This window comes from Raphanus sativus, chromosome 3, assembly GCF_000801105.2.
Source record: "Raphanus sativus cultivar WK10039 chromosome 3, ASM80110v3, whole genome shotgun sequence".
Lineage (NCBI taxonomy): Eukaryota > Viridiplantae > Streptophyta > Magnoliopsida > Brassicales > Brassicaceae > Raphanus > Raphanus sativus.
The window spans coordinates 13024899-13045648 of record NC_079513.1 but is presented as its reverse complement, the minus strand read 5'-3'; the positions used below and the strand labels follow the sequence as shown (position 1 = coordinate 13045648).

Here is a 20750-nt window from a genome sequence, read left to right as displayed (position 1 = left end):
AGCAAAATGTATAAATTAAAAAAGAAACAAATTTTGAAGGAGGTTATCTATTTGATGATTTCATATTGTTATTTTATTTACCTAACTCGAAACTATATTAGTAAATAATAAAATTAAGAACAAAGTAAAATGTATTAAACAAATCACTATATATTAATAATACCAAATAAAAAATATAAACAATAATATTATCGAGTTACACATATATAATACTAAAATGAAAATTATATATTTAAAATATTTATAATAATATCATATGCATATAAAAATAGAAAAATATCTACACAGATGTACAAATTATAATCTCGTTTTACTGTTTAAGAGAAACCGACCAAATTTTTACCACTAATCTCAAGATCTAAAGTAATGTATCAGTGACATTGTCTAATCCACTAAGTATCAAATGATTTGGAGTTGAAAATCTATGGAACGTTTCTCATCCCATCCACTAAGGGCATGACTGGTTTCCCCGCTACCACCCGCAAACGCAGCTTTTGCGGTTCGCAGCGGTTGTTGGCGTTTTGAAACAATCATAGAAAACGCTACAAATCGCTTCAAACCGCTCCGAACCTCTTAAAATCAAAAGCTGGTTCCAACTAGCGTTTGCGGTTGCGGGCGGTTGCGGGAGGATAATTTTTTTTTTCTTTAAAAACAAAATAAATAAAAATATCCAATAAATTTTTTAAATTGAAATAATAGATATTGTAAAATATATACATATTATATTTTAATTTATATTATAAAATTTTCAAACCAAAATATTTTTCTATAAATTTTTAAAATTTAATAATATGATTTTATAAATATAAATTTTATATTTATTATATCTTTATAATTTTTATATTTTTTTATAATTATATAAAATGTATATATTATTAATTTATTATTTAACAGATGTTGCGTTTGGTAGTTTACCAGTCATAAGAGTCCCGCAAACGCAACAATTACTAACCGCTGTACCAGTCGTACAGATCTCTAGAAAACGCTTGAAACCGCAACCACCCGTACCCGTAAACTCCCGCAACCGCAAACGCAACCGCTGCGGTTAAACCAGTCAAGCCCTAAGTATCGAATGATTTGGAGTCCAAACTGTATGAAACTTTTCTCACCATAGATCGATGTATTATATATAACACGTGGCAATGATTTTCTGGACAGATCTAAAGCATTATTTACCATTTGTTCACACTTTTTATTTAAGTTTCACCTTAATCTTATTAGCAGAGCAAAAATAATAATCTTGAAGTTCATTTCTCTTAAGTGTCAGCTTATTATGTTCTCAGACCAAAAACCACACAATCATATATATGTAAATTTCAAGTTTATGCAATAATTTTTAAATCTGATAATGTAGTAAATGTGTTATCAATTTCATGGATTAGCTGATATAACTTTAACAAAAAAATCTTTTTTTGACTGATATAGTTCATCTTATTATGACAAATAATACAAACAGCACATGGATACGTTAACTAGTAGGATACAACTCATAATCATTTATTCAACACCTTTTTATTAGCTCATAAGGGTCATTAAGACAAACATCATACCATGGAACGGCATCTAAATCACATTTAATTAACATCTTTAGCAACTAAGACTAGTTCCAGGAGTGATGCCAAACGTCCTACAGAACTCCAAGTAGTGGTCAACTCTGCTTTGAACCGCTGCAGGACGTCGACCGTTACATTCGCCACCGTTGATCTTCCTCGTGGTAGCTCCAAAGCCTTGGTCCAGGACTGGACGAACATTTTGGTTCCAGAACCACATGGCACACTTAAAGGCAACTTCAGGGCTACGAGCCACCATATCTGGATCAGTCAAGAGAGGGAGTCCAAGGAACTTTCCGGCTGCACCATAGTTGTAGTTCCATGTGATTTGGATCGGACCGCGACCGTAGTAGTCCTTTCCCGGTTGACAAGGATATACTGTGCTAGCTTGGCAGTACCTTCCTCTCGCTATTTCTTCTTTGTAACAAAAACCTTTACAGAATATCCGGTTTTCGTTTCAAAAAAGTGAATTAGATGTCCCAAAAAATCAGTTAAATAATTATAAAAAATAATATCATTTGTTCACCAATGAAATTTCATAATTAATATTGAGTTTATGCATGTGTATTAGGTTTGAAATTTTAATAAAAGTAAGTATTTGATGATGATAAACATATAAAATTTTGCTAAATTAGTTAGCGTAATAATTGCAACTATTTTCTGTATTTAGTATTTACTAAATTAAATAAGATCTTTTTCTAAATGAATTAGATATCCCAAATAATCAGTTAATTAAGTTCTACTCCGAAAGAAGGATAACTAACAGTTTTTTTAAAATAAAAATTTATCATTGTTCACCCATGAAATAAAAATTTGAGTTTATGCATGTGTATTAGGGTTTCAAACTTTAAAAGAAATAAATATTTGATGATGATAAACATATAAAAATTGCTAAATCATGGTAATAATTGCAATAATTGTCTTGATAGTACTATTTACTAAATAGTATTTTTAGTAAACAAAATAGTGCGTGGCTATGTAGGGAGACTGGAAGGTTTTATAGTCAAAACTTACTTCCAGATTCGTGTGAGAACTGAGCCAACATGGCGGCAATCTCACGCTTAGAGACGGCTCCTTGATATGCTGGGAAAGATTGAGCTGCATCGATGAAAGCCTGTCGAGTGTAGAACCCTTTTGCTGGACAGCCGTTTCCCACTTTGCTCATGATACCATCGAAAAACGATTGTGTAACAACGTTTGCAATTGTATCACGAGGATCAGCGTTAAGACCGCCTGTGCCACCATCAGGAGTTGGTGAGACAGGTGTGGAGCTGCAAGGTCCACTTCTACACCCGGTGCCGCAGTAGGCGGGTGTGGTGCCACAGTATCCATATCTACTGCAGCATAGATTACCCGCACAACCGGTTGTACTGCAGTGTTGTGAAAACACGGTTTTGGTTATGATGGTTAAGGTGAAAAGAAAGAGGATTACTCTTTGAGTAGCCATTTTTTGGAGGATTTTAAGAGATAGTTGTGTGGAGAAACGAAGATGGTGTGTGGATGTATTTATAGTGTAAAATTTGTATATTTTATTGATAAAGGTTTTGGTATGTTTCGATTATTGATTGGCATTTTGTTAGTCTAAGTCAATGACTCGTTGAACCACAAAAAGCAAGTCAATGTTCTTGTCGTTCTGTGATATTGCATGTCGGTAATGAGTTAGATTCAAAACAAATAAACAAGTTGAATCTTTCTCCACTTACTTTATATAAATAAACAGTTTGAAGCTGATCAAAGTCTTAAGGTTTTTGTTGAATAATTCAAGTTACTGCTGATTAGTTACCAAAAAGAAAGGCTTGTGCTGATGATGCATATTAACAATGTTCTAAGTTCTAACTTATTCAATCGAACTAAGTCGTGAAGGCCTTATGTTGACTCGAATTATGATGAGCAGTTCGATTAGAACTTGTAAGAGACTCAGTATTGTGAGATATCTTACCAGAGTTAGGAACTTGTAAGAGATTCATAATCACATTGAGGTTTTTCTTAGGCTCAGCTTCAGGCCTTGAAATCAAAAATGCAAAAGCCAAAATTTATATAATGACATAAATCAAAATCTCTGAAATCTTTTCAATATATTTTCCAAATTCAATTTCTAAGCAAACAAGTCAATGTGAGAACAACAAAAGGAGAAATCAAAGTTTCTTGGTGGGTTTACTAGTAGTAATGGTTGAAGTGCCTTCTTTCTTCTCAGCCTCTGTGGATTTCTTCCGGTCTTTCCTCTCCCTCTTCTTCAAAGCAGTCATATGAGCCTTGAGAATAGTAGCATATGATGCTTGAAATCTCAAGTGATCCTTAGCCCCAACCTTAAAACAAGAAACCATCCATTGCAACAAGTGTAAACTTAAAGATCATAGACCAGTAATCACATTCCTAGTCCCCACTATCAATTTATAACAACTTAGCAAGTATGAGTAAGACTAAAGAAAATCTTTTGACTAATAGATACCATGATCTACTCATGGCATAGAGTATTTGGATACAAACAAGGTTTCTAGAATGTTGTTTGAGATTAATGAGTAGAAAACATTACCGAAGTAGAAATAGTTTTCTTAGCATCAGTTGCTCGAATAAGGCATCTGTACTCTATAGATTCTCCAGCTGAGCTCAGTTTCCTCTTCTGCAGCTTAGACTTCAAAGACGCTGACACAACAAGTGACACAAATCAGATAAAGTTACCTCCCAAAAGATAACTAAAGTAGACTAAAGAACCAAACTTACATCTCTTCAAAGTAACCCAGACAGAACCCTTGTCTTTACTTTTCTCGAACATGCTCGTGAGTTCATTGAGGAACGGGTCCAACTGTAGTAAAACCTGAAAAAAAAACCAAACAGAGAGTTACGATCAGACAAAACCAAAGAGCGTAATGCAAGTGAGAAAGATTCGGTTTTTATCATTGAATCGATAGAAAGATTAGTTTTTTTTTCTTTCCTGAATCAAACATTGAATACTATAATCTAGCGTCAACGCTGAATCAAATCACAGCAAACATTAAACCAAGAATGAACTAATCTCACAATCACAATAGTCTTAACAACATTAGCTAAAACCGCAACACATACACTGTTTACAATTATTCAGCTTCTGTAAACTAGGGAAGGATCGAGATTACCATTGTTAAGACTGTAGATGGTGTGATCTGCTCTCGTAAAACCCACCGGCCGGAGAAAATTTATTCCGTCGCTGTAAATAAAAGACAAAGGATGATATATTATGCCCTTGGTGTTAAAAGGACTTATTTAATATGGGCTTTTATTTCAGAACCAATGGCTAATGGGCTTTACTATAAGCCCATTAAATCGTAAAACCCTAGCAAGGTTTTAATCGGTGCCTTGTAACTCTCTGTCTCTCTTCTAACTCCGCTTCTCCGATCTTCTTCATAGACTATTATTGATAATAACGTGCTCGAGAGCTGCTGGTAATAGCTGCGTCGATTTGACTCTTTGCGACGTAAACCCTAGTTTCTTGGTCCTAGCACAGTTTCCAGAATCAGCAACAAAGATGGGGAAGAAAGGAGGGTTTAAGAAGAGAGATAGCAAAAGCAGCAAGACCCGCAACGATTTCGTCGACGACGAATACGATGACGAGATTGACGCATGTAATTTTTCTCCCCCACTTGAATGAAGTTTCTTCCTTTACTGAAAGCTTAATCGAATGACTCTGTTTCGTAGCTCTGTTTTTTGAACGGAGATGAAGATTCGTTTTGATGTTGTTTGTTTAATACAGTTCATAAACAGAGGGACATTGTTCCCTTGGACGTTAACGATGATACTGATGATGAATCCGATGAGGATGATGTGCAGCCTGTTTTTGATTTAAAGGTACTAACTTTCCTTTATTAAACCCTTCTCTCTGATTATTATTTCCAAAGCTTACACTTTTTGATGTATAGGGTGTGGATGATGATGAAGATGAGGATGAGGATGAAGATACCGATGAGGAAGAAGAAGACAAAGGACTGATTGCTAAAAGTAAGGACCAAGATATGCCTTCTTGTGTTATTGTTATTATATCTAATTGTCAAAACAGAATGCCCTAAACTTACCTTTCTTTTTCCTTAAATCACTTTTGTCATTGTTTCCTTGTGCAGTGGTAGGGCAAAACAAATATCTCAAGGCCAAGTTTGGTGCTGTTGACGATGAAATGGCCGATGACGATGATAAGGATAAAGATGAGGAAGACAAAAGAGTGACTTGGGGTTCCCGAAAGAACGCATACCGTGAGGCTGATAATGTTGATTTTGAGGTAAGGAGTGTTCTCCTTCTTTCTCTTCTGCTGATTTTCACCTCTGATCCTTTTTCTTCTAGGATTTATCTTCTCTATATGTAACAACTTCACATACGTTGTTTAATTTGGTTCAATTTGATTTTGAAGAACCTATCCAGTGACGATGAAAATCTTAAGTTGGAAGAAGAGGAGGTGTTGAGAATGCGGGCAGAACAAACAGGATCCATTACAGCAGCTGATGCTGGGTTAGAAGATGATAGTGAAGAAGAAGAGAGCGACAGAGAATTAACCATGGAGGTGTGTCATGCTTGTTACCAAGAACCCGTCTTGTCTCTTTACTCAATCCTGTTGCTTAGATAATTGACTCTTCTTTATTTTGGCAGGAAATTGCCGTGAAAGGCAAGAAGGGTACAAAATCCATCGCAGACAAGAAAGAGAAGGATGTTGAAGTGATCAAGAAAGACATAAACTCTTTGTCAAAAGAAGAGCAAATGGATGTAGTATATAGGTAAAGTTGATGTCTTCCTTTCTAAAGTTTTCATTAGTTTAATATGTTTGTGTTACATATCATGTACAATAATACTCATTTGATTTTGTTCATCTTTTATAGTTCTGCTCCTGAAATAGTTGGTCTTTTATCTGAGTTGAACGATGCAGTAGAAGAGCTTGAGAATAAGATAAATCCTATTATGACTAAGGTAAAACCTCCTTACTGTTCCACGTTTTCGTTATATTTCTATATTTTGCCACTTTATGTTACTGCACTCGGAAAGAAGTCACTCTAGCTTCTCTAGAAACTTAATGCAATTATGTCTCCTTGCAGTTAAAGGAAGGAGGGGTTCCGTTGACTGGTGGAGCAAGGTACTTGGAGGTTAAGCAGATTCTGCTACTGGCCTATTGCCAATCTATAACATTCTATTTTCTACTCAAGTCTGAAGGGCAGCCCATCCGTGATCATCCGGTCCTTGCCCGTCTTGTAGACATCAAATCTTTATTGGATAAGGTTCTGTGGTACCCTTTCTAAGTTTTATTTTTATCTCCAGCTATGCTATTTACATGTTGTATGAATCTACAAGCGATGTTTGTTAATTTATCATAGCAGCTTAATAAATGTATTGCTCTCTATATAACTAGGTCAAAGAACTCGATGGAGAGCTCCCCCCTGGATTCGAGGAGTCACTAGAGAGAATGCAAAAGGTCGTCAAAGAAGAGGCGCCGCCCTCTTCACCTGTTTCTGCTTCAGCAGTTAAAATCACACAAGGCACAGTCGAGGTAGGAGTTGGATCTCACTCGCTGTCATTTGAGTTATTCTCTGCGGTGTTGTTTGACACTTCTTTTGTATCCACGTGTTGATCTCTGTTTATACAGCCGGTTAAAATCAGTAAATCGAAAGCAGACGAGAAGAAAAAAGGAGAGAAACGCAAGCACAAGGTAAAAAAAGGACCTAGGCATTATACTTTACTATTGAACTCACGCACTCTCTTGCTTACTGAAGCATTTTCTTCATTATGCTATTACCTTTGCTGTTTTGTTAACTCTTTCTTTCTTTGTAGCAGAATGATCAAGTTGATATTCAGAGTGAGGAAATGTTGAAACTTCGAGCTGCCCTAGAGGGAAAGCTAAGAAGCAGTGGAGTTTTTGGCTCTACTGTTTCAAAGTCTGATAAACCTCAAAAACGCCAGAAACTAGCTAATAGGTAAAACATCTTTTGGTTATTTCCCTTACTCCTTTACTATGGTGAGTCCTTCATTGAAGATTCTGATATTAATGATTTTCAACCCCGGATGTAACCAGGAAGCTAGAGACATTCGATGATTATGTGGATGACGTTGGCAATGATGTACCAGTTGATAAGCGCACTAATCTTGTGCCCACCAAACGGAAGCCCAAGGTATAACATATATCAGATGTGAAACTTAGGACATGTCTTTGTCACAGTTTACTAAACCTTTTGCACCTCATGTTTTTGGAAGACTGTTTCTGGAGATGATGATTTACCGCAAAGGGATGACATTGGAGAACGGCGTAGAAAGTTTGAGCTCAAAGTTTTGGCTGGAGCTGGTGTGAAGTCAGAGGAAGATGGCAAGAATGAAAGCGAGGTCTTTGCATCAGATGACGACAATGATAAGGATGAAGATGGTGATAATAACATGGTTGATAGTGATGGCGATTCAGAAGGCGAAGATGAGTTTTACAAACAAGTGAAACAGAATAAACAAGCTAAACGAGCTGCCAAAGCAGGGATCTATTCAAGGTTTTTACTATTATAACTTCCCTAACCTTTTCCAAACCGTCAATGTCATCTCATTGGCATGATTTGTTTTTTTTTTTTTCAGGGAACCAACATCGGTCTCGTTTGAACCAGAAACCGTGGATGGAAAACGAGTGATTTCAAAAGCGGTTAGAATGTTTCCAAAACACACAATGATTTATTTTCTGTTTCTCTAGCATCTCTCTAATTCATCTGCTTTTTTAAACCTAGATTTTGAGTAACAGAGGATTGACTAGACCTCGCAACAAGGACAAAAAGAACCCGAGAAAGAATTACCGGGTAAACACACACTCCTTGGATTTGCCAGTTTCTGCATTGTTCTTGTTTCTTTGCCTCAGCTCAGATGTGTTTGGACCTTGGTTTTGTTTGCAGGACAAATACGCAGACAAAGTCAAGAGACGTAAAGGACAAGTGAGAGATATGAGGAAACCTACGGGTTCATATGGAGGAGAAAGTACCGGTATCAATCCCAACATAAGCCGGAGCGTCCGAATCAAGAGTTAGCCTCTACTTCCTATGTCATCTTTTTTTGTTGAGTTATTCTTGTTGGATTTTCTACTTTGTATTTCACTCTGCTTCACTACTTGAGCAAATCATTGCTCTATAGTTTTTGATGTTTTTTGTTTAAATCTTACAATTTGCATTTTTTAAAAGGAAGGAAACTTGTATTACATTAAATTCTACAGTTATTTTATCATCTGATTACTGCAATTTTTGATGTTTTAATAAAAGTCTAAGATATGAGGACAATTTGTGTTGTTAAAAGCTTGTAATAACAATATGAAACACCTCAAATAATCCAAGGTATCCTAGCTTAGTATCTAGGGATAAGTTTTCAGTTTGTGGTTACAGTTTCGCTTTACAATGGGGTAAAAAAAAGGTAGGCCAAAGTTGAGGTTTTGAGTTTGTGGTTACAGTTTCGCTTTACAATGAGGTAGGCCAAGGTTGATTGATAAAGTGGCAACTCTTTCTCTCTGTCTTGATGATGATAATCGAGCTGCTATAATGTCCCAAAAGATAGTAAGTGAAAACGGGAAAGAAAAAGTTTCAACTTTCATCCCAATGTTGCACCCTCTCAACAAAATTAGTTTACCCAAGCATAAAAAAGGGTTAGAAGACTGAATAGAGTGAACACTTGTCTTAAGTACCCATTATGAAAATATAAAAGTTAACACTTAATTAAAAAAGAATTATCTGAGAGTTGAGAAAACACAGATAGACAGAGAGTAAAAAAAGGAAAATTACTAGACAGGTGTTTTTCTTTCTCTGTCTGCTTGCTTCAATTCCTCTGTCTCGTTTTCTCTGTTTCTTGGTTACTTTTGAGAAAATATAGAAGAAGGGAAAGCTACCAAAAGTCTCAGAAGCGAAGCGAAGAGAAGCGAAGTAAGCAGTTCTTGTTGCTTGTGAATTATACCGATAAATGTTCTTTTTTTTGTGGTTCTGTTAGAATTTAATAATCATTTTAACTTTCTTGTTTTCTGGGTTGTTTCAGAAGATCTGTCTTTTTCTGTTGTTGTTGTTGTCTTCCTCTCTTTCACGTTGTCTCCTCTTGTTGTGATGATTTCAAGGAGAGAGTGAGAGATAAAAAGAAAAGGAAAGAGCTCACTTGTGAGTTGTTGCCTACTGGCAGCGTATTAAATTCTGAGCTTTTACTCTTGTAAGTTGTAAACAAACTTGAATTCAAAAAAAAAAATTGTATACAAGCGTCTCTGTCTCTCTGCATTGAACAAGCAAGTATTTCGTGATGATTTAGTCACTTCACCTAACTTGAAGAGAAGACACAGTATTTGTCAAGAAAGTTAAAATTTCATTTTCATGGCAGCTCAACTCTTTCTCTTTGATAGTTTCTGTATCTGAGTTCTTGGATCTTCTTTGCATTTCTTTTAATTGCTGTTTCATTCGAATCATGCAGGTGATACGAAGCAATCATGCTAACTTGCGTCTTCTTATAAAGTTGTAGCCATCAGTTTCTGTAAGAAATGCTTCTGATAAATGTTGCAGTTTAATCAATACACCATTATAGTGTGGTCTTAGAGCTCTTCATGCATGGATCCTAGAACTATTATTATAAAGGTTTGTCCTTTAAGGTATGTGAAAGAAAAAGTCTTTTGAGTTATGTTTTATTGTGACAGGTAAGGAAAGTAGTGTTCTCAGAAATGGGAAAGAAAGGAAGTTGGTTTTCTAAAATCAAAAGGGTTTTTACTCCACATTCCAAAGAGAAGCTAAGCAGTGTAAGCTAGTTACTCCAAATAAAAGTGTGTACTGTATTTTATTCAGCCAACAAGAGTGTTGGGTTTAAAGAGTTTTTGAGGGTTACTGATGATGACATTAATTTTGGCAGCAGGAAGCAGAGAGAAAATGTGGAAACGAAAAGAGGAAGAAAGGTTCTGGGAAGCTGTGTGGAGATACCAGTTCATTTCTTCCTATCTTCAGAGAGCCTAGTAGTATTGAAAAGATCTTTGGCGAGGCTGAGAGGGATCACAATCTTGTTTTCAGGCCTCCTACTCCTTCTGATCGATCAAATCCGTCCTCACCCTCTCCTCCTCATCCTCTGAGGCTTACTTCTCCAAGACCAACGTCTCCAAGAGCCGCTTCTCCAGAGCCCCCTCCTCCTCCTAGAGCAGACCTTTCAAGATTGGATTCTCCAAGATCTCTTTCATCAGCCTCTGCCAGTACTGTTCCTCCTCCGCCCCCTCCTCCACCTCCTCTCAGACCTGCTTCTACTCGAGTTCCTTCTCAGAGAATTGTCCCTCCCAGTTTTTTTCCTCCAAAACCAGTTCCACAAAGAGTTGCCTCTCCACAAGCCGTCTCTATAAAGCCTCCTTCTTCAAGAGGTGACTCCCCACAAGCCCTCCCTCTAAACCCTCCTCCAAGAGAAGACCCACCAAGATTGAATGCTCCAAGACCCAGTACATCTAGTCCTTCTTCTCCAAAAGCGGTTTCGCCTAAGGCTGAGGAGCGACAAGAGATCGTTTCTAGACCAGAGTCATCTCTCTCGGTCCAACAAGCTTATGCAACAAAGATTCAAGCAGCTTTCAGAGGTTACAAGGTACGTCTTCACATTCTTTGTTTCTTTTTAAAGATTTGTCCCATCACACTAGCCTCCACATCCAAGGCAACGAAAATGTTAAAATTTGTATGAAACAGGCGAGAAGGAGTTACAGAGCTCTCAAAAGTCTAGCCAGGCTTCAAGGGTTTGTGAAAGGATACAAAGTGACGCGGCAGACAGTAAATGCAATGAAGTACATGCAGCAATTGGTCCGTGTTCAATCCCAGATTCAGTCACGCCGCATCAAAACGTTGGAAAACCAAGCTCAGGTTGTGAAAGCTGAAGCAAAACGGTCTACATCCGAAGCTGGTAATGGTAATTGGGACGAGAGTGTGCTGACAAAAGAAGAAAGGAATGCAAGATCGCAGAGGAAGATCGATGCAATCATCAACAGAGAAAGATCTATGGCATATGCATTTTCTCACAAGGTACCACTCAAATCTTTCCTCATTTCCATCACCATTTTGATGCATTTTTCAACATCTCTCTCCCACACAGTTGTGGAAAAACAGTCCCAAGTCTGCTCAGGACGTTCAAAATTCAAATGGACTCTCTCTTTGGTGGAACTGGGGTGATAGGCAGCTTCCTCTTACTAGTCATGTACCAAGCCATAGACAACCACTAAGAGATTACATGCAAACACCATCAAGACTGAGCCCAAGCCCTATGTCTCAGTCAAGCAACCAGCACCATTTCAGGCATGACAACAACTTTGACACTTCCACACCAACATCGTCAAGGTCTACATTTCTCACTCCATCCAGACCCTTCCGCACATCAAGATACTCGATAGGAAGACTAAGAGGTCAAGATTCACCTTTCAAAGACGATGACAGCTTCGCAAGCTGCCCTCCGTACCCGAGATACATGGCTCCAACGGTCTCTGCCAAGGCCAAAGTTAGACCAAACAGCAATCCAAAGGAGAGAGTGATGGGTACACTATCTGTCAGTAGTGAGACAAGAAGAATGTCGTATCCCCCAACGCAACAAGGTCTCGATATGTTTAGATGGAACAAAGGTTCATTGCATATGAGCAACAGTGGGAGCCACAGAGGTTCTGGTTCACCTGGGGGTGTGGTTCTTGAGAAGCACAAGACACTTAAGTCAGTAGGGAATTCGAGTATTGGTACTACTATCTCGATGCCAGCCACAGTTGGTAGGAAACCGTTTAACATATATGTGTGATTTCTTTTAATCGAACTTTTTTTATGTGACCTTTGCTTCATTTGTGGATGGTGTTGATTTTGGGTGCTGTTGTAATATGGATTGTGAATCTGCTCATGTAACAAAAAAAAAAGAAAGAGAAATAACAATAGAATAAGATTTGTTTTGAAGTAGATGTCATATATGTCAGTGATAGAAAAATATAATCATGCGATGACTTTGATTCTGTAGGGAACATGTTATAACTTGATAAGCACACTAATATATGACAATGATTAACGCTGCGTTTGAACAAATTCCCTAGTTATTTCTGATTTAACTATGGACTTTGATAATTATTGTTTATTTCTCAATCATTCAGGACTTGATAATGGTTTCTCTCTTTCCAGAATTGTGAATTGAAAGGGTGAAAATAGAAAATTTTGTGAGTATAAAAAAACAAAATTTGTGAAAAGGAGTTAGGCATATAAATTTATTGGATAAAATTTCTTGTTTAGTTGCCATTTTCGCTCATAATTGAGTATTTTGATATTTTGACGAGGATGAATGACGAGAAATATGATAGTATATAGTAAGAAAAGCTTTAGAACTAAATAAAAAAATTTAAAATATTATTTTTTATTTAGAAGGTTAAAACTGTAACTATATCATTATTTTTTTATGTTTTGATATTTGTTTATTGATCTATCAAAAGAAAGTAAGATAAAATATCCATAAAAAATAGACCATATCAAATACAAACTATAAATAGGAGAAAAAAATAGATCAAGAAGAGAAACTGAAATGATAAAAAGAGAAATTGTGAATGTTGAAGCTTGTCAATGGTAATGAACACAAAGATAAAATAATTATATTTTTTTCTCTTGCATAAATTTGAATTATTCTTAATCATATGTACATTATAAAGTAGATGCTAGATATATGTATATATATAGTGATACCCATATAAATATTTTATTAATATCTTTATTTTATAATATATATTATCTTTATATTCCACATGATTATATTCTAATTGCTTAAAGTTTCTTAAGTCATTCTGATAGTTGGGTTCGTGCAATGAGCCATGCATTCTGCTTTCGTATCATAACATTTTAATATTTCCGGCGCGTTGTTACAGCAAATACAACGTCTTCCGGTACAATGAAAGGGACGGACGCACTTTCTGTCGAATTCTAAACCATCTGCATTTCCCACTGTATAAAAAACAGGTTTAAATGAGTATATAATAGTATATGGCCATAATTGCAATGCATGTCATGTTAAAAAGATGGAAATGAAATATCTTTTATATATGCATATTGCATTGTAAGTACATTGATGTAGAGGAACAAGAGAAATTATGATGAGGCACAAAATAGCCAAATGTGATGAAGACATTATCATAATACTCTTCTATTATACGATGCGTTTGTTTGATATTTGATTGTTGTATTTCATAGGACATACAAGAGAAACTATATATATATATATAAATAAATATGTAAAATCAAACTTATTATTCTACTATCTAAAATGGGTTCTAAATCAAAATAAAATTATTAGTTTAGCAAAAATAAATAATTAATTAAATTTAAATCCTTAAAATAGAGAAAGTCATATATATATTAACAAATGAAATTAAAATTATTTAAGAATATCTCATAATATCTTAAATAAAATATTTGTTTTTCTCTCATCTCATCTTTTTCTTTTATTACTTAGATATTCATTAAATTTTATAGGTGAAATTGCTCAATTGATTATGCATTCATTTAATGGTTTTTTTTTTAGTTTTTTTTATTACTATGAAACAATTTATGTAAAAATACCTTAGAAAATATTTACTTTATATAAAAATATTTTATGCAATTATGTATATGTTATCATTAATCACTGATTTTAAAAAATTAATCTTATTAATTGAAGAAAAAAAACCATCAACAAAAACTTAGCTAGAAAGTCTCATCATTTTACCCAAAATAAAACTTAGCTAAAGAAACAAAAGCTAAACCACCACTACAATTACATTATCTGACTATAAAAAATAAATAAATTCTTACTGACACTAGAGAAAAGATTGTTCATTATTTTTCTTCATGAGATACATAATCCTCTAAAATATTCCTACAAAAATGTTTTACTTAGGAATATGAAAAATAAAATAAGTAAATCACACAATGTAATAAGGGAAATTTCATCCATAAAATTAAATGAATATCTAAACAATTAGAGAAAAATGAAAAAAAAGACAGAAATATTTTACTTAGAATATTATGAGATACTCTTTAAAACTGAAGAAGGATTTGTTTCATGGCCGGATATGAATATTTTAAAGGAAAATAACTATAGATATGTTTTGTAATTCTTTTGGTTTTATCATTAGCAATAGGCTACGCTGATCCGGGGCGATGCCTCACAACCTTTTTTTAATAGAATTGTTATGGTTTTAAAAAGAAATGGACCCAAAATTTTTTTGCTTTAGGGCCAACATATATCAGGCCTGGTCTCATCACGATGAATAAGTTTCCAACCAAAAATGTTTGATCTGATACTGTGGCCTCTGCGGAATTGAGATGCTGCGAAGAATAAGGTGGAGTCGTAGGAGATGATCCGGAGCTAAACAGACCGGAGGTTGAGCAAACTCCCTAACAAGAGTACCGATAAGGCTGCAGTTGAACAAATTCTCAAATTATTTCTGATTTAATTATGAACTTTGATTATTGTTTATTTCTCAATCATTCAGGGTTTGATAATGATTTCTTTCTTTCCAGAATTGTGAGTTGAAAGGGTAAAAATGGAAATTTTTGTGTGCATAGAAAAACAAAACTTGTGAGAAGGTATTGTGTTGGCATATAAATTTATTGGATAAAGCTTCTTGTTTAGTTGTCATCTCACTCATGATTGAGAATTTTGATATTTTGTTTCTACTTATATATATACAAATATGAGGATGAGTGACGAAAAATATGATAGTATATAGTAGGAAAAGCTTTAGAAAGAAATAAAAAAACTTAAAATATTTTTTTTTATTTAGATAGTTAAAACCGTAACTATTTCATTGATTTGTTATGATTTGGTATTTGTTTATTGATCTATCAAAAGAAAATAAAATAAAATATCCATAAAAATATACTATATCAAATATAAACTACAAATAGGAGAAATAATTAGGTAAGAAGAGAAACTGAAATGATAAAAAGAAAAATGGTGAATGATGAAGCTTGTCAATGGTATTGAACACAAAGATAAAATAATTATATTTTTTCTCTTGCATAAATTTGAATTATTCTTAATTATATGTACATTATAAAGTAGATGCAGATATACATATATAGTGATACCCAAATAAATATTTTATTAATATATTTATTTTATAATATATATTATTTTTATATTCCACATGATTATATTCTAATTGCTTAAAGTTTTTTAAGTCATTCATATGTAATGAGCCATGCATTCTGCTTTCGTATCATAATATTTTAATATTTCCGGCGCCTTGTTAAGCAAATACAAATTATCTGCAAGTCGATCATTTGTGTTCTGGGTAGTCTGGATCTTTAAGAAAATATTTTGTTTGACCAGTTTTTTCATCTTTGGTTACGGTATGATTCAAGAATGATTTGGACATCATATTATATTTAATTGATTCCAGCCAATGATTCTGGAATTCTTTATCTCTATGTCTTATATATTTTCAGGTTCTGTGATTATATATAGTTCATATTTTCAAGTCTTTTCCTTGCTTATGAAAGATATAAACAACAACACAAACTAAACCTTCTTATTCTTTAGTAAACAGCACAATCAACTAATGAACATGTCTCGGAGAATCAACTTGTTGATGGTTCTAGTGATTACTGCTCTGTGTAATACTGAAAACTCACTTGGCAGGCTGGTTATGAAGGGATCCGCTGGGTTTGTAAATGGTTTTAGGACGTTGACAAACACCAAGAAGCACGTCTATGGTCAAGTCTTCAACGACGAGCCATTCCCTTTCAAGAACTCTACCAACGGTAACGTGACTTCTTTCTCTTTGACCCTCTTATTTGCTATAGCTCCTGAGCACAGAAACAGAGGCTCTCACGGTATGGCGTTTGTGATCTCACCCACAAGAGGTATCCCGGGTGCTTCTGCTGATCAGTACCTTGGAGTTTTCAACAATACAAACAATGGAAAAATCTCTAATCATGTCATCGCTGTGGAGATTGATATACACAAAGATGATGAGTTTGGTGATACTGATGATAACCACGTTGGTATCAACATCAATGGTATGAGATCTACCATGTCTGCTCCTGCTGGCTATTATGATCAAAAGGGTCAGTTCAAAAACGTTTCTCTAATCAGTGGGAATCTACTCCAAGTCACCATGTTGTATAGCCAAGAAGATAAGCAGCTTAATGTCACCTTATCATCACCAGAAGACGACGCTTATTACCCCGAGAAGCCGCTTCTTTCACTGAACCAGGATTTGTCACCCTATATTTTGGAGAAAATGTATGTCGGCTGCACAGCCTCCACAGGGTCTACAGGAGCATTATATTATGTTTGGTCCATACATGCGTACTCCTTCCGTATTGTTCCAGAGCTGGACTATGACATACCAAAGTTTCCTCCATATCCCAAGCCAGAGTCTCAGGTAAAGCGGACTGTTATGGTGACCTTCTTGACGTTTGCTCTCTTTGTTGCGCTTGTTGCATCAGTTTTAAGTCTCATCTTCTACAAGAGACACAAACTGGTGAAGGAGGTTTTAGAAGAATGGGAGATCCAGTGAGGTCCTCATAGGTTTTCTTACAAGGAACTCTTTAAAGCCACAAAGGGTTTCAATAACGAACAACTCCTAGGTAAAAGAGGGTTTTGGTCAGGTCTTCAAGGGTACACTTCCAGGTTCCAACGCAGAGGTTGCTGTTAAACGGGTCTCACATGATTCAAGACAAGGGATGCAAGAGTTCTTGGCGGAGATATCGACAATAGGTCGGCTTAGACATCCAAAACCTTGTGAGGCTTCAGGGCTATTGTAGATACAATGAGAAACTTTACTTGGTTTATGACTTTCTTCCTAATGGAAGTCTTGACAAGCACCTCTATCAAGAGCAACTTACTTGGGACCAACGTTTCAAGATCATCAAAGACGTAGCATATGCACTATGCTATCTACAGGGTACAAGTCGTAATCCATCGAGACATCAAACCTGCAAATGTTCTTATTGACCATCAGATTCAGATGAATGCAAGACTCGGAGATTTTGGGTTGGCTAAGTTGTACGATAAAGGCTTTGATCCACAGACTCTAAATTTGCTGGAACTTTAGGGTACATCGCACCAGAGATCATAATAAGTTGGAAGAGCAACCACATGCACATATGTCTATGTTTTTGGGTTGTTTATGCTTGAAGTCTCCTGCGGTAGAAGGCTTATAGAGGTTGTAATGGGCACTAGAATGCTGGGAAAATGGTGATATTCTCAAGGCAGCCAATGAAAGACTCCTCGAAGAACACAACAGAGAACAGCTTGAGCTTGTTCTGATACTAGGAGTGCTATGTTCTCACCAGGTGGCAGGAGTTAGACCAGACAGTTCTCGAAAGTGGTCCAGATCTTGAATGGTAATTTGCAGCTTCCAGATAATCTGCTTGACATTGTCAAGGCTGAGAAGGTCAGAATGTGGTCTGAGACTTCTAAGAGAGTACTTGAGGTTCTGACATCACAGGGCTCTGTCGGTACCTTGGCGTTTACAGAACCTTTCACCGGACACTGAAAGGTGATGTCAAGGTCCGTTGTGAAATGATATTAGACGTGTTGCAATATAAATAATCAATGTTTTTCATTGTATTGATTGCACCGGATTGTGTATATTTTACTTAACTCGGCTGTAACATTGCAAAGTTTTATGTATTTGTTGATCTTGCGCTTGGTTGGTTTGCCTTACCTTAGCATGATCCTGGAACATGCGGTGCTACCGAGCTATCATCAAGATCTTGGAAACACAAGTAAATATATTGTCAGATTGTCATGTTTGTGACATAATCTCAACTAGATTTTGACCCGCACGCCCGTGCGGGTATATATTTTAAAAATATATTGCTATTTATTTTTTATGTCAATATCAAAGCTGGATAAAAAATTAAAATCTGAAGAACCGAACCGATCACGATCCGAAAGAGTAATACCAAACCCGAATCAAAGTTGATTAAATATCCAAATTATTCCAAATTTTGATATTTAGACAACCGAAACCATAACCAATTCGAATTGGATATCAAAATGTATCTGAAAAAGATTTATATACTTATATATTAATTATTTTTATTTTTAATGTATATAAAAATTCAGAATATATATGATACTTTTAGGTTGGTTTAAATACTTGAAATATATATATATATATATATATATATATATATATAAATATTATATATAAATAGTCAAATAAAAATATCTAACATAGTAGAAGTACACTCAAAACACCAAAAATATTTAAAATAATTATTGATTTTTGATCCAAAATTTAAACCAAACCAATTTATATGTTAAGTTTAGGTATTCTCACATATGTTATTCAGATTTATATACAATATATTATTTTATTTATAGATTTTAAGAAATTTTAAATATATAATGAATTTTAAAAAATAATTTAAATGGGTTATCCGAACCCGAACTAAACCCGCAAAGATCCGAATATAATTTGAACTGGAATTTAGAAATATTTGTATGGAGCTGAAATTTTTGACCATTGAAACCCAAAACTCAAACAGATCCGAAACGAACCCGAATGGATACCTGAACGCCCAGCCTAGTCATAATTCGATTTGAAATTTAGAAATATATGAATGAGACTGAAATCTTTGATCCCGGAAACCCGAAACCCAAACAGAACTGAAACTAACCGGAATGGATACCTGAACACCCAGCCCTAGTCACTATTATGTATTATATATATATATGTCATCATGTAACTAATTGTATTGGTCCATCATATAAATAGTCATATAATTAATAGTATTTTATATGTACCATCTTATAAATAATCACATATATTATATTCTTAAATTTTAATGTGAAATATAAAACCATAATTTAAGTTGGTATATGAAATTAATCTTTTTGTTGTATTTTCTTATATATATTGAAAATATTTTTAATAATGGTTATTGGAAAATATTTTAGTAAAGATAAATTTTTGAATATATGCATATTTTAGATTAATTTTTGATATAAATCAATTTTAAATTATTATTTTGATTTTAAATATGTATATATACCATTAAATTTTATTTTATGATTATTTTAGAAAAACAATGTTTTTAGGTAATTAGATTAGTCCATTTTGTATATTTTTAAACTGATATAATGGATTTCCAATTTTTTTAATAATATAAGCAATTACTTTTTTCTTCTTGACATACTTTTATCCATGTTTTAAATTTTTAATTTTTTGCATTAGTTTTTTATGAATTATTATTAATTTTATGATATATTTTTTTGAAAATTGAACTCTTGAAATTTTTATATTTGACTAAGCTAAAGAAGGTAATAATATTGTGTGTTTAAAAATTGTTTTATATAATATACTATTTATATTTCAGTTTGTGTTTTTATTTTCACCATAAAAATTGTAAATAAAAAAAATTGTAAATATAGTGACAGAATTGTAAATAAAAGAAAATATAGTAAGAATGTTGTTTAATTTATTGTAAAACAGTGGCTAAATGTTTACCTAAAAAGAAGTATTAAATATGTTATTCATGTTGCTAAACAATTCTTATTTGTTATTAATTTATTGGAAATACAATAACTAAATGTGTAAATAAAAAAAAATACATATCTCTACTATCCATGTTTCCAAACATATTTCATTAATTCCCTTATCCTTGTTTCCAAACACATATCTCATTAATTCTCATATCCTTGTTTCCAAACACTTTCAATGGGTACTTCAACTTTAATAAGATATATTTGTTATTAATTTATTGGAAATACAATGACTAAATGTGTAAATAAAAAAAATACATATCTCTACTATCCATGTTTCCAAACATATTTCATTAATTCTCTTATCCTTGTTTCCAAACACATATCTCATTAATTCTCATATCCTTGTTTCCAAACACTTTCAATGGGTACTTCAACTTTAATAAGATAGATATATTTGTTATTAATTTATTGGAAATACAATGACTAAATGTGTAAATAAAAAAAATACATATCTCTACTATCCATGTTTCCAAACATATTTCATTAATTCCCTTATCCTTGTTTCCAAACACATATCTCATTAATTCTCATATCCTTGTTTCCAAACATTTTCAATGGGTACTTCAACTTTAATAAGATAGATGCCTCCAAGGTTTGATAAATTATTTTATATTTTTTAGAATATTGTCAGATTGTCATGTTTGTGACATAATCTTAATGTTTCCAAGGTTTGATAAATTATTTTATATTTTTTAGAACAATGCTTTCTGTAGGAAACAGATGTCACTAACTGTATAGGCTTGACTT

General features: G+C 34.1%; 4 protein-coding genes and 1 pseudogene across 9 annotated transcripts; 3 read left to right on the top strand and 2 right to left on the bottom strand.

Moving 5' to 3' along the window:
• Nucleotides 1-1496: 1496 nt before the first annotated feature.
• LOC108843993 (endochitinase At2g43620) lies at nt 1497-3039 on the bottom strand. The gene is made up of 2 exons (XM_018617174.2): nt 2565-3039; nt 1497-1982 (listed from the first exon to the last, which is right to left on the bottom strand). Exons 1-2 carry the CDS (start codon nt 2995-2997, stop codon nt 1588-1590), a joined length of 828 nt encoding a protein of 275 aa, XP_018472676.1. The 5' UTR covers nt 2998-3039; the 3' UTR covers nt 1497-1587.
• A 527-nt stretch (nt 3040-3566) lies between these two features.
• LOC108846089 (signal recognition particle 14 kDa protein) lies at nt 3567-4777 on the bottom strand. The gene is made up of 4 exons (XM_018619298.2): nt 4664-4777; nt 4272-4365; nt 4084-4193; nt 3567-3856 (listed from the first exon to the last, which is right to left on the bottom strand). The coding sequence occupies exons 1-4, from the start codon at nt 4664-4666 to the stop codon at nt 3686-3688; spliced, it is 378 nt and encodes a 125-aa protein (XP_018474800.1). The 5' UTR covers nt 4667-4777; the 3' UTR covers nt 3567-3685.
• A 136-nt stretch (nt 4778-4913) lies between these two features.
• On the top strand, nt 4914-8761 carry LOC108843943 (protein THALLO). 2 transcript variants are annotated; one of them, XM_018617106.2, is made up of 16 exons: nt 4914-5149; nt 5278-5372; nt 5444-5522; nt 5642-5796; nt 5926-6075; nt 6162-6286; nt 6389-6476; nt 6602-6781; nt 6913-7050; nt 7147-7209; nt 7335-7474; nt 7573-7669; nt 7752-8032; nt 8115-8178; nt 8261-8329; nt 8423-8761. In XM_018617106.2, exons 1-16 carry the CDS (start codon nt 5053-5055, stop codon nt 8552-8554), a joined length of 1953 nt encoding a protein of 650 aa, XP_018472608.1. In that variant the 5' UTR covers nt 4914-5052; the 3' UTR covers nt 8555-8761. The 2 variants fall into 2 exon arrangements, with proteins under 2 accessions (XP_018472608.1, XP_018472607.1); XM_018617105.2 differs by having other exon boundaries at nt 7332-7474.
• A 516-nt stretch (nt 8762-9277) lies between these two features.
• LOC108843887 (protein IQ-DOMAIN 14) lies at nt 9278-12374 on the top strand. 5 transcript variants are annotated; one of them, XM_057004524.1, is made up of 7 exons: nt 9278-9433; nt 9543-9658; nt 9963-10022; nt 10183-10281; nt 10392-11099; nt 11198-11527; nt 11598-12374. In XM_057004524.1, the coding sequence occupies exons 4-7, from the start codon at nt 10207-10209 to the stop codon at nt 12282-12284; spliced, it is 1800 nt and encodes a 599-aa protein (XP_056860504.1). In that variant the 5' UTR covers nt 9278-9433; nt 9543-9658; nt 9963-10022; nt 10183-10206; the 3' UTR covers nt 12285-12374. The 5 variants fall into 5 exon arrangements, with proteins under 5 accessions (XP_056860504.1, XP_018472539.1, XP_018472536.1 ...); XM_018617037.2 differs by having other exon boundaries at nt 9543-9707; nt 10395-11099; XM_018617034.2 differs by having other exon boundaries at nt 9543-9707.
• A 3691-nt stretch (nt 12375-16065) lies between these two features.
• On the top strand, nt 16066-18003 carry LOC108845220 (L-type lectin-domain containing receptor kinase V.4-like; annotated as a pseudogene).
• The last annotated feature ends 2747 nt before the right edge of the window (nt 18004-20750 follow it).

Excerpts from the sequence above, each read along its gene's own strand:
- LOC108843887 (XM_057004524.1), top strand. The coding sequence starts at position 10,207 with ATGGGAAAGAAAGGAAGTTGGTTTTCTAAAATCAAAAGGGTTTTTACT. Across the intron at positions 10,282-10,391 it reads CCAAAGAGAAGCTAAGCAGT|CAGGAAGCAGAGAGAAAATG; the intron begins GTAAGCTAGTTA and ends TAATTTTGGCAG. Across the intron at positions 11,528-11,597 it reads CATATGCATTTTCTCACAAG|TTGTGGAAAAACAGTCCCAA; the intron begins GTACCACTCAAA and ends TCTCCCACACAG.
- LOC108846089 (XM_018619298.2), bottom strand. Across the intron at positions 4,194-4,271 it reads CTGGGTTACTTTGAAGAGAT|CGTCTTTGAAGTCTAAGCTG; the intron begins GTAAGTTTGGTT and ends TTGTTGTGTCAG. Across the intron at positions 3,857-4,083 it reads AGAAAACTATTTCTACTTCG|GTTGGGGCTAAGGATCACTT; the intron begins GTAATGTTTTCT and ends TCTTGTTTTAAG.
- LOC108843993 (XM_018617174.2), bottom strand. The coding sequence starts at position 2,997 with ATGGCTACTCAAAGAGTAATCCTCTTTCTTTTCACCTTAACCATCATA. Across the intron at positions 1,983-2,564 it reads GTTCTCACACGAATCTGGAA|GTTTTTGTTACAAAGAAGAA; the intron begins GTAAGTTTTGAC and ends TATTCTGTAAAG.
- LOC108843943 (XM_018617105.2), top strand. The coding sequence starts at position 5,053 with ATGGGGAAGAAAGGAGGGTTTAAGAAGAGAGATAGCAAAAGCAGCAAG. Across the intron at positions 5,797-5,925 it reads CTGATAATGTTGATTTTGAG|AACCTATCCAGTGACGATGA; the intron begins GTAAGGAGTGTT and ends TTGATTTTGAAG. Across the intron at positions 7,475-7,572 it reads CGCCAGAAACTAGCTAATAG|GAAGCTAGAGACATTCGATG; the intron begins GTAAAACATCTT and ends GGATGTAACCAG.